Here is a 12850-nt window from a genome sequence, read left to right as displayed (position 1 = left end):
CATTTATAGCTTAACATTTTTAACAACTGGTAGTAGAACAACAGTACAGCAGAATACTATACATTCTTTTCAAGCACACATGGAAAATTTACCAAGAATAGACCATGTTATAAGCAACAAAACAAAGTATGCAGAGTGTGCAAAGTACGTTCCACAACAGAATTAAATTCAAATTCAACAGAAAAATGTCTGGAGACTCTCCAAATATTGGAATACTAAATGAAGCACTTTCAAACAACTCATGAATAAAAGAAGAAATTACAGGAGAAATTAGAAAGTATCTTGAAATGAATGAAAATGAAAACAACATATCAAACACATGGGGTACAACTAAAGTAGTGCTTAGAATTAAAGCCTTAAATTCTTTCATCAGAAAAGAAGAAATGTAGGGGAATTCTCTGGTGGTCCAGTGGTTAGGACTCCAAGCTTCCACTGCAGGGGGCACAGGTTCAAGCCCTGGTTGGGGAACTGAGATCCCCACATGCAGCACGGTGTGGCCAAAAGGGAAAAAAAAGAAAAAAGAAATGTCTCAAGTCAATTAATCTAAGCTTTCACCTTAAGAAAGAAGAAAAGATGAGCAAACTAAACCCAAAATAAGCAGAAAGAAAGAAATAAGATGAAAAAATTAATGAAATAAAAGACAAATAATAGAGAATAATCAATGAAACCAAAATCTGGTTCTTTGATAAGACCAATAAAATTGATAACCTCTAGGCAGAATTAACAAGAAAAAAGGACACAGGTTACTGATATCAGAAATGAGAGTGGGACTTCACTGCAAATTTTAAACATTAAGAGGATAAATAGAGTTTTTCACTGGGATGAATTCTTTAGTCTTCTAAGGCTTCTACCTTGAATAAATGCCTTCCCATATTCCTTACATTCCTAGGCAGGAGCTTTCTGTGAAGGGAATATTATAAACAGTCTGAGGGCAACCCTGTGGCATCATGCTTTCATAACCTTCCTTTAGGTTGGCATCAGCTCACGAATCATCCATCTTCAGACATGATCATTTGAAAACGTGTTCTCTGAGATTGCTGATTTAGCTCACTGTAAGCTCACTGTGGTCTGGCTGGGCTAGTGAGGGACTCAGTGCCAAGCAGCTACCATTACTACACTTCCTTCCTTGAGGGATTCAGTTGCTATTCTTCTGGTTGGTAGTGTCATGTTACATTCCTCTTCAGTGTGAGCCTCTCTGTCACATGATTTGGCAGATTAGCAGGCTTTCACCCCTAAAACTCATCTATGCTCTGCCCACCCCATCCTGCCCCCTAGCAGTATCCTCTGCGAATGGTGTCCTCTGGTGTTGTGAAGTTTACAAATTGAGTGGCCTTATCCATGGTAGCTGATCTTTTCCTCTACTTTTCAGGACTTGAAAGGTTACCAAAGACTTGAGGGAATGCTTCTTGTCTCTCTGATCAGCTATGCCATTTTTTCCCGTAGTCTTCTCTCCATATCTTCAGGCAAATCAGAGATCCCTGGGGCTCAGGGGAACCCAAGTGGAGAAGTCAGAATCACTTTTTCCTTTCTGAAGATTGCCAGGCACTTTGTAAGTGATTGCCTTGGGAGGTGAGATGAGGGGGTAACTTTTATGGAAACTTGGCTTTCCTGAAATTTACTCAAAGAATATTTATTGAGCATATACCTACATGCCAGGCATTGTTCTAGGCTCTTACAACACATCATTGGATGACAGACAAAAATTTGTGGAACTTACATTCTGGACAGTGCCTCTTCTGTTGCCTTTATACAGACTGTGTGTGTGTGTGTGTGTGTGTGTGTGTGTGTGTGTGTGACATGTATGTAGTGTGTTGCGGGCATTGTGGTTTTACATTGCTAGTTATACTGAAATGACTTCTTTGAGCCAGTCCTAAAGAGAAGGGATTGGCTTCACACCTCAAAGTTTGGTGAACCTAAAATGTGTATTTACTGCTTTATGGTCCTTGTTATAGGCTGTAGTCACCAATTAAGGTAAGCAAAGACCCTACTTAACACCCTCTACTACCATGCTATGTACAAGGAAGTGGGAGCCCAGAGAACAGAAATAGCCCAGTGTCTTCTGAGATGCCCCCTTATACAAACTGTGTGCTGAGAACTGAGGTGGTTCTTACTGGACAGAGGGTAGGTGGATATATATTATTCTGTGTTTACAGAATGGGAAGTATGTGTCTATAAATGTGTATGGTAAACACTTAAAACCATTCTTCTAGGTAAGATCATTTTGGCTTCAGCTATTATTGCTATGGGCTTGATTCTTTCTGTGTTTCCCAATTCACAATTTCAAGAGAAAATTTTCAGTTGTTGGAACTCATCTTTTCATACCACCAGATAGTGGGATGTTGCTTCACTGGAAAGAAATAGGATGGTGCCCTTACCCAATCAGCTGTGGCCATGAGAGGAGGAAGTGGGATACAGGCCCAAATAGGGCTGCTTCTTCAAACTGGGGCTATGGGAGGCCTCTTGATTTCCAAGGTGCTCTAAACTGGCAGGGGCCATGAATGACTAGTCAAAATTACTCTGAACATCCAATCTATATCTATATCTATATCTATATCTATATCTATATCTATATCTATATTTTTTTGCGGTACACGGGCCTCTCACTGTTGTGGCCTCTCCCGTTGCGGAGCACAGGCTCCGGGCGCGCAGGCCTAGCGGCCATGGCTCATGGGCGCAGCCACTCCGCGGCATGTGGTATCTTCCCGGACCGGGGCACGAACCCGTGTCCCCTGCATTGGCAGGCAGACTCTCAACCACTGTGCCACCAGGGAAGCCCCTCTAATCTATATTTCTATGTATGAAGTTCCAATATACTGTGATTAACTAAAAGAAAGGAAATCATACTTCTTTCTCCCTAGACAGTTGAGAGAAGATGGGGTCCCATCTAAGAACTGAATCAAGCTCTTATAAATGGTAAATTCAAGGTTTCAGAAGGACATTGTGGTTAAGAGGGTCAGCAGATATGGGTCAGTAGATTCTTACTTGCTGAGCATAAGAATGTGAAATAATAACTGCAAAGAAGTGGCCCTGTAAATTGCAGAGAAGGTAGAAGAATTTTTGTGACTTTAGTCTGCATATATGTGAGTCTGCGTACACACTTGCTGTAGTTACTGGAGGTCTGGCCAGGGTCTGGGCCACTGCTGAGAATGAAGGGCATAGAATGGCCCTCTAGGATGTCTCGGGAAAATCTCTTGGAAAAGAAAATGGCAGGCTGTTCCAGAGCTGCTGCCTCCATCTTGGGTCTGTTGTAGGGAGGACTGTGAAGGCGTAGTGTGTCTTAAGCATCGGTCCAATCTGTACTGGTTAAGGCCCTAGGCTATTGGATTCAGAGTCTTTAGCTCAGAAGCCACATAGGCCCAGAGGCCATAGCTCTCAGAAGGTTTTGTTTGGTCAGCCCAGTATTTTGCTCTTGTGATTGCTGTTGTTTTAATTTTAATTACTTACTAACTGAAAAATCAGGCCATTTCAAGCCCCTCAAATTTCACATTTCCAGCTTCTTTTGGAAATTTTGGCCCTTTCGATTTTCTTAGTCAGACACCACCAGGTTCACGCCATGATACCTCTCTGGCTGTATAGGTGGTTGAGTCTGTGACCCCAGCTTTAGAGACCAGTTGAGAGTTGGCCTGAAGGCAGACAGTCTCCTGGGGGCAGGAAGCAAGGGGACAGTCATACTGCCCCTGGGGGCAGGCAGCAGTCCTATTTCCAATTCTGGCTCCTCAGTCTAGCTGAATGACAGGAGGCGAGGTATTTAATCGTTCTAAATCTCAGGCTTCTCATCTGCAAATGCCACCTCACAGGATTAGTGGGATGATCAAGTGAAATCTGCTTTAATTTAGCTTACTGTGGAGGCTGTCACTGAGTAAGTCCTCTATGGATATTAGCTATTTTTGTTGATCTTCATCATTATTATTAATGTACCTGAGACATGAGGGTAGTAGGGGAATGTAAATAATTACATATATATGTAAGAGATTATTTTATTCCCTTAGTAATTCCTCAAAATACTTTATACTCCCTCCCCATACCCCAAAAGTCACTCCTCTTACGTACCTTCAATCCTGTTGATATGAGGGTCTATTTTCTCATTTTGTCTTCATTGTTGATTATCTTTTCATGTATAATTCTTTTATTTCAGTCTGTATATTTTAATATTCTACCAGCTAGTCAAGCCTATTTTTCCTTTTCTAGACTTTATTAATATATATATACCTAAAAAATAATTATAAAATTTTAGAAATAAGACTAGTTGTGTTGCAGGTATGTGGGGGGAAAAACTTTTAATAAAAGGACTTCTATACTTTTAAGTGGAATTGTATGACTTTGTCTTATTCTCTTTGCTATAATGTCCTTCATGATTCCTACAGAACACACAGTAACAATATCCTACAAGAACCTCCCCTCATGCACAATTTTAGTTTTCTTTTAAGGAAGAAAGGAAAAAAAGTAGGCATTTATTCGATTGAGGCTTTCTTTTCTTTCTCTCCTGGAAACATATTACCATTTTCTGATAATTTGTTAGAAATTTACTTTATTACACCTTGATAAAACTAAAATATGGGGCTTCCCTGGTGGCGCATTGGTTGAGAGTCCGCCTGCTGATGCAGGGGACACGGGTTCGTGCCCCGGTCTGGGAAGATCCCACGTGCCGCGGAGCGGCTAGGCCCGTAAGCCATAGCCGCTGAGCCTGCACGTCCGGAGACTGTGCTCCGCAACGGGAGAGGCCACAACAGTGAGAGGCCCACGTACCACCAAAAAAAAAAAAAAAAAGCAAAACTAAAATATTCTTGCTATACTGATAGACCAAACAAAAGTGCTAAAAGCAAATCTATAATCTAATTTTAGATTTTATGTACATTAGTAAATCTTTTCAAATAAAGAAAGTATACCAAAGATATTTTGGTATAGGCTGAATGTTATCTTACCTAAATGAAAGATGAATCTGAGAATCTAGCCACGATTTAAAAATGTGTGCCAGTGTTTATTTAGAATCCCTTCTATTTTATTAGACACAGGAACAGTAATTTCGCCAGCAGGAAGTAATACAATACAGGTAAGTTTAACGCTCCTTTGATTGTTATCCATGGCAGACATTTTGGATCCAAGGTGTAAGAATCCAAATAAGAAATAATAAACATCCAGTCCCTGATGATTCATTTAAGTCCTGCTCAACTAGATGAAAGCTTCTACCAAGAGGAAGAACTGCCACTCCTCCTGGCTGGCTTTGTGTTTCTTTCAGTGCTCTAAAGAACTTTGTACTTGAGTAGCTCTGCTGTGTCAGGCTGCTGGACAGGAGTTGATGCTCACGGCACCGCTGACCAGGGCTGCTTTACTGAAGCTCACTGGGCGCCCGTCAATCACAAAGTGACGGATGCAGCCTGTGAAGGGTCTGCCAGGGGCCAAGCGTGGTGTCAGCAGAGACTCTGGAAAAAGAAAGAAATGAACACAAAGACTGCAGTTGAGGCATTCCAAGCCCAAATATTACTTTGTGGCAAAAATATACATCATAACCGCTCACATTATCAAGATGATTTTCATGTCAAAGACGGAATATAGTAATAATTTACGCATTTTCTCAGAAATATTATCTGCTTTTGAAGTAATATGAACATGTAGTAATTTTAAAGTTTTGCCATGTTTTCCATGATCAAATTTCAGAGTATAATTCAGCTGTGTATTTACCATTGAAATTTACCACTTACAAGTAAAGCCTCAGCAGTGAATTTTCGGGATCTACATATGCTTTTTAGAGTTCATTTCACCTGGGCCTCACTTATTTTGTGTGCTTTACTGAGACAGAGGAAAGAAAATTTAGCTTCCAAACTCTTCTTGGAATTGGTTAATGTTTGTTTAATTTGTATCATTACCCTTCATCCTTAATCCTCCACATTTTTGCCAAGCTCATAAAATATAATGAGAAAATAATGAATTCAAGTAAACTAAATTTTAATTTTTCTGAGCTTAGGGCTGAAGAACTATAAATAGGATAATGATAACTAGCCTAGTCTTTGTGTGGGTACAGGTGCCCTGGGGTATGCCAGGGGACTTTCCTCCCATTATCTTAATTAGAGATCTAGAAGCAGCCTTGATGCTTATTAATTGTACAGACACAATTAAATGTGTTGAGATGATAGAAGCAATATAATTTAAAGCAATTTAGAGAGCTTAGAAATATCATGAAATTAAAATCCATTTAGTGAAAGCTTATTATTATGTACAAAACAGCTATGTGAGCAGTAGCAGATAAAAGATGGAAAACACTTAGAAATCAGTAACTCAGGAGGGAAGATAAAAAAGGACAGCAAATTAAATACCATCAAGCAGCTGTAATAAGTTTTCCAAGCAATGTAGATTAAGAATATGCAGAAGCTTTGTATTGAAAATAAATCATGGAAATAACATTTCATATTTAGAATGATAATTATCAAGTCTTAGATTTGGAAGGGGCCTAAGAGATCAATTCCCTTTGTCTCTAGATTAGTATGACTATATATATTCTTCAAGCCTGTTCAGTGTACTTCATCATCAGAATAAAGATGAACAGGAAAGAATGTAAGGGGTAGAAACATCTATTTCTTCTGTTCATTTTGGACACTAGTTTTAGAACATGGATTTTGATTCTGCCCAAGCTTACCACCCTGTGGTTCATGGGGGACAAATTCTAGAGGAAATAGTTCATGTAGAAATTATGGTCTGCATAATTCACTACACAATTTATTGCAGTAGTGACAATAAAGTGCCCCAGAACCCTAAGTAATTGATTGATAAAATCAACACATGATTTTAAGAGCAAACATTCCACAGGTTAAAAGCTTGACTATATACAGAATAATGCAGGATCTTCAGTACAGGAATGAATCGTCCTTAACTCAAAAAATTAACTTCTAATTTTGATTTTTAAATGATCATACAATGAAGCTGAATTTTCTGGTATAAAGTTCATTGAACTTCAATGCATTAACTTTTTATTGATAGAAACAATGTGTTACCAGGGTTCTGCCTTGTATAAGAGAGCTGGTTGGGATTCTAAGAGATTTCAGTGCATATAGGGGTTTTGTTTATGCCTAATTTCCTTTAGTTATTCTTTTTCATGCCCCAGTTTCTGATGTGATTTTAGTGGAATTAATCTTGAACAGCTCAAAATTATGTGATTAATGATGTTCGGCTTAAATTATAATTGCTTCTGTTCTAGGCTTGCTGGCATGATTCGTAGATGGAATTAAGGGCTGCAGTGGTGCAGTGGGCTGGTGGGTATGCTTTGCTAGCTCCTGTGCGTTGGCTCATTAGCTAAAATTTGCTATTCATTGCATGTCTCAGGCAGGCAGAATTTGGCTTCAGGTATATCTTTCCCACCCAGTCTGTAGAGCTTAGCCAAGTCTTACAGTGAGAGATGATGGCAGTGTGTAATGCTGGGATGAGACTCTGAAAACAAACACAAATCAGAGAGACAAATATTTGTTTGAACGAGAGACAAATATTTGATATAGTAAGCACTCTGGGTGCAAAGTAAAGAACAAATACCATAACTTCCGTGAGCCCATGCTTGTTTTGTTCATCTCCTGGAGCCTAGAACAGTGCTTAATAGACACTCAATACATATTTGTTGTGTGTTGAAGTCGTGTTCTCTGGCAGCAAGAAGTGTACAATTTAGCTTCAACAATATTCTGCAATAAGTGCCACAAAGGTGGTATGCATAGCACACTCTAGTGGGAGGGAGGCATGTGTGTAAAAAGTCTGAGCTGGATCCTCAAGGTCAATAGGAGTAAAGTTGGGGGAAGAGTGGGAGAAGTTCCTTGAAAAGGTACTAGGGGAGGCAAGAAAGAACATCTTCCAGAAACTGATGCCTTGTGCACTTGTGCAAAGGCCTGGAGCAAAGAGACCATCACTGAACATCCAGAGGACTGCAAGTCCCAGCAGGTAGGGGGAGGCCCCAGAGGCAGGGGCAAGGCAGGGGCGGGGGGGTGGGCAGATGATCAGGACCTTGCATGCCAGGCTGACTTTGATCCTGTAGGCCCCTGGGAACGTGTGAAATATTTTAGACTACGTTGTGATTTCCCGGAAGAAAGCAATGTGCAGAAATGGAGGAACTGATAAGACACATCTTCCATACTGTACCTGTATGAAGTGCAATGTGGTTTCTGCCAGTATTTCTTTCAGAACCAAAGCCTGGAGCAGGACGGGAGGACTGAGAAATGGAGATGGGAGTGGACAGCGGGAGTAAAGGAGAAGAAGCGTTGCTTTTTGAGGGTCTCAAATATTTCATCAGTGAGTTACTGTTATTGTCTATACTGGTATTTGAAAAATTCATATTACAAAGCAGAAGAGTGCTTTGTTGCTACTATTTTGTGAGTACGCAAGACTGGATGCTTAATCTTTCTCACTCTCTTAAAGCATTATTTGCCTTTACATGGGTCAGTCTAAAATAGTCTAGTTAGGATGCAAGGTAAAACCATGTTAAGTTTTTCCTTAAAATCCCCACCAAATTCAGATGTAAAAGCTTGATTTTTCCCTCTTGCTACCTTTATCATTCAATTTTTCCAAGTTAATGAAGTGTGTGAAACAATCACTTTCAACATAAGGCCATGGTCCCTGCTTCAGAGGTTTAAAGTAATTGTGGAGGGTCCATAAGTGTCCGATCACCATCCTGGATTATACACCATTCTTGGCAGATGACAGCAGTGATGTCACTGATGATGTTTACAGAACTGCAGCTGGGAACCTCTCAGGGAATTTGACTACATAGGAACAACAGAACTTCTGGTCTGCAGCTGTTTTCACATTTCAAACTAGTCCTGGTTGGGAAGAACTGTGTATTCTCTCTTAGTGTGGAAGAGGAGCAACTATCCACAAACTTTTAGTTCTCCAAGGTTCTTCCTCAGATCCTAGAGCAGCAATAGTGTATGAGTTTTCTTTGTGTCAGAGATAAGATAGAGTGTGTTTCACTGTGTGTATGTGAGGAGGGTATGTAAAGTGAAGAGAAAAAAATTAAGCAGATACAGCAGAGGGAGAGAAGTTATCTACTGGTTAGAATGCCGTGGTGTAGTTCTTATGTGTTACTTTGTTTTGATCCTTGGATAACGTTTCATAATTGTCAGTATAATTTTTCCTATGAAAGGATATTGTATATAAAATCCTTTGAGTTATTAGGTGAATTATGAAAATACATAGCTCAATTCTTAATAGTATAATAACAGTTATGAGAACTTAGTGTCTTTTTGGATTTGGAAACTTGTCATTTTAAAATAACTCTTACCTGGAACACCTCCAACAAACACAGGCTCCCTTTGATCAACTGGTTTTGGATTCAGGGGTCCAACCACATGGTTCACTTCAGAGTCTACATCCAACTGAACCACATTTGAATCTCTAATAACTGAAATACAGAGAAAAGAGTGGTCATAAGTGACACTAAAGTGATTAATTTTCACATGAAAGGTAATAATTCATTACAGTAATGGCTTTTATTTATTCCGGAATAAACCATACACTTTCCTCTAATCACTGAAAACATCAATGTCTAAGCAAAAAATAACTAACATTTTCCTTTGAAAGGGATAATAGTTAGGATACTCTTTCTGCTACATTTTTGCTCCATAAGGTATGCGTTATTTAAACAACTCCCGAAGACTATTCTGGCAGCATTAATATTGTCAAATCACATGTGGATTCAATATACACATTTTAGTACAGTAACATTTGATTCTCTTCTCTTGGCCGCTTTTAGACTGTCATCTATTACCTATTCTGTCATATAAGTTATAGTCTAAGTTCTGCCAAGCCATCATGCCACAGGTGGGTGTGTAGGCTCACTTTATTAAGGAAACCCAGGACACTCAGCTTTTCTCACCTGTAATTCTGTGCCATCTGCCATCACAGAGACTCTGCTTGGGTGTCACTAAGGTGGAAAAGTCTCTGATACCATTATTGACTTTCACTATGACCTGCAAAAGACAAGGCACATTGTGGAATTTAATTTCATTTCTCCTCATTGTGATAAAATGAAATTTCTTACATTTACCACAGGGAAGGAGAACTTTTAACATCCAGACATGATTAGCTTTGCAATTTGAACACAAGGGGTCACTCTTCAGTAGGCTACAGAAAGTTTAAACTGTTCCTCAGAGAGAGAACAAAATAATGACACAGGAGAGAAGAGGGGGCAGAGGAACAGTAATATAACACAATAAATTCCTTTAATTTTAAAGATGAAATGTGTTATACAAGGCAGGCTAAGGTACTGATGAACAGCATGGACTCTAAGAGCCAGACTGCCTGGGTTCCCACCCCAGCGCTCCCACTTACGTCACTCTGTGCCATGTTTTCTCATTTGCAAAATAAGGGTGATAACTATAATACTTACTTCATGGAGCTGTTGGGGGGATTAAATGAGTTAATCCATATAAAGCAACTGGAATGGTATCTGACACACAGTAAAGCACCATATAAGGATTTGTTTTATTATTATATGGTTTAATAGAATATACGGGAACGCAAACAAAAATCAGTTATATTAAGTTAGGGACATCATTGAAAACATGCTTCATATTTATTTGAGTACTCTCATGAATGTTCTTTAGTAATATTATTTAAGGATGAAAGTGGTGTTTATAACAGAATTTTTTGTTTTTAGTAGTTGAAAATATATGCATATAGATTATAGAGCGATGTTTTAGTACTTGTTGGTTTTGATAGTTGAACATGTTTGCTGCTTCCATTTGTTGTAAAAAATTTCTCTTCCGATTCTTTTGTTAAAACCTTTTAATTACTGATTTTTGCCACAATTCCGTGGCTCTTTGCTCTAATCAAATCAATTCCCAACGTATGAATCTGAATCCAAATATTGCCTGTTTTAATTTTATGTTATACCTTCCCTGTTGTTTGTTCTTTCCCCCAGTTAGGAAAGATTGATGAAATAATTCTGTGAAATAAATCTGCTTCAGATCCAGAATCCAAGATCAGAGGAGACAGACTGTTAAGACAATTTTTAACACATTACCTGCCCATTTTTCATGTGAACATTTAGGTACTCCCCATTGACACTGTGGCCATGAACAAGGGTTCCAGAACTGCTTCTGGGACGGACTTCAAATGCAATCTCAAACTTCAATCCAATATTGAAAGACTCATCTATGGAGAGAAATACTATTAGTTCTCAAGAACAGCAACCTAAATTTTGTAACCATGGTTTGATTGCAGATTTTTGTACTTGTTTTTGAAAGTTTGATGCATTTTTCAATAGGTAAGCAGAAAGTGTTGTTTTCCATGTCCAACACACTGTGGAAAGCTCCGTGGGGGTCTGAGATAACTAGCACACCACTCCTGCTCTGGGGCCTGGGGAGGAAACAGCTTGCTGAAAACACAGCATGGCTATGTGAGCACAGGTGAGGAGAAATTGATTCCAACTAGCAGGACCATTTAGTATCTCAGAAGTGAGAAGGAGGAAAGAGCAAACTGGGAAGAGTGAGTCGTCTGAACACAAGTACAGAGGCTGGAACATTTGGAGAGCACTGTGAACGCCAGTGTGGCTGGACTGTCCCCTGTAAGGGTAGACGGAGGCAAGGTGAATGGGGAAGGCTGGTGGGAGCCACACTGGGAAGGGCTCTAGTGCTCCAGTATGGAAGGCAGACTTGACTTTGCAGTCATTGAGCAAGGGAGCTGACTTGATCAGATCTGTATTTAAAATAATTCTTAAAAAAGTAACTGGTGCCAGTGCTGCAGAGCATTTGGGAGGAAAAACAAAGTGAGAGCAGCAAAAGCAGTTAGGAGCTGTTATTGCAGTGATGCAAGAAAATGAATTCTTCTTAAGACTAGCTGTGTTCACTCCAAGAGACTCATTGCAAACCTGGGCATCTTAATAATGTTCACTTGATGTGTCTCCTCATAGATAACTTTTTAATTTTTCCTGCTATTAATTAATGTTTATTGAGAACAAAAATTGTGCAGGTTGCTATGCTTTTCAGGCTGTCCAAGTCTTTGAGTTCTTATCACCGAAATTCAATGAAGGGTTGAGAAATGTGCCTGTAGGTGTTTTAGTAGGGATAAAGGATGAGAAAGGAAAGTAAAACCACGAGCTAGACAAAGAGAGGATATATTACCTCTGGTTATTCTATTGGATATGTGGGCGGTTTAAGAAGGAATACTTGGCTGCACTGTAATGTCTTTATTCAGAGGATGCTGAGGGCAGGGAACATGTGGTTTTATACCCTTCTTCTATCTTCTTTCCCAGCATCTGTCCTTGTACCTTCCTCACACCTAATGGTTGCTCTATAGAATGTTGGTGGAATGGATTGGTTGGTGATTGTGTGCAGTCTGTTTAGGATTTTATTTATTTATTTTTTGGAATTATTGATGCTTTTTTTTTTAAGTCTTTATTGAATTTGTTACAATATTGCTTCTGTTTTATGTTTTGGTTTTTTGGCCGCGAGACATGTGGGATCTTAGCTCCCCGATCAGGGATCGAACCCACACCCCCTGCATTGGAAGGCAAAGTCTTAACTGCTGGACCGCCAGGGAAGTCCCAGGATTGTATTTATTTATTTTTAGAACTATTATGTTCCATCACCTGGCATAGGGACTGTCATACCAGAGGCACACAATAAAAACTTTGTTGAATGAGTGAGAGAGTAAGAGTTGAGGAGAATAAAAATCCAGAAATAAAATGTTTTTGGGATAGTGTTGTCTGCTAGAGTTGCTGGCAAGGGGAAGAAGTGGACCTTTCCTTAGTAGGAACAATGGGTGATGCTTAGAGGGAGCAGAGAAAGACCTAGAGACTGAGGTGGCCAAGAGCCAACACAGGTTAGACCATGGTGCAGCATAGGAAATTCTAAAGGGGCCAAGATGGTCTACCTCCAGA

At 39.6% G+C, this 12850-nt stretch overlaps 1 protein-coding gene across 1 annotated transcript in view; it reads right to left on the bottom strand.

The window, feature by feature from the left end:
• Positions 1 to 4952: 4952 nt before the first annotated feature.
• LAMA4 (laminin subunit alpha 4) overlaps positions 4953 to 12850 on the bottom strand; it is a 150729-nt gene continuing 142831 nt past the window's right edge. The window contains exons 36-39 of the mRNA XM_060030432.1: positions 10994 to 11124; positions 9845 to 9938; positions 9251 to 9370; positions 4953 to 5420 (exon numbers count right to left, since the gene is read on the bottom strand). Coding sequence (XP_059886415.1) covers positions 5275 to 5420; positions 9251 to 9370; positions 9845 to 9938; positions 10994 to 11124 — 491 coding nt within the window. The 3' untranslated portion in view covers positions 4953 to 5274. The remainder of the gene's footprint in view (positions 5421 to 9250; positions 9371 to 9844; positions 9939 to 10993; positions 11125 to 12850) is intronic.

Source organism: Delphinus delphis, chromosome 14 (assembly GCF_949987515.2).
Source record: "Delphinus delphis chromosome 14, mDelDel1.2, whole genome shotgun sequence".
NCBI lineage: Eukaryota > Metazoa > Chordata > Mammalia > Artiodactyla > Delphinidae > Delphinus > Delphinus delphis.
The sequence above is the reverse complement of the archived record's forward strand: the minus strand, read 5'-3'. Positions and strand labels throughout refer to the sequence as shown.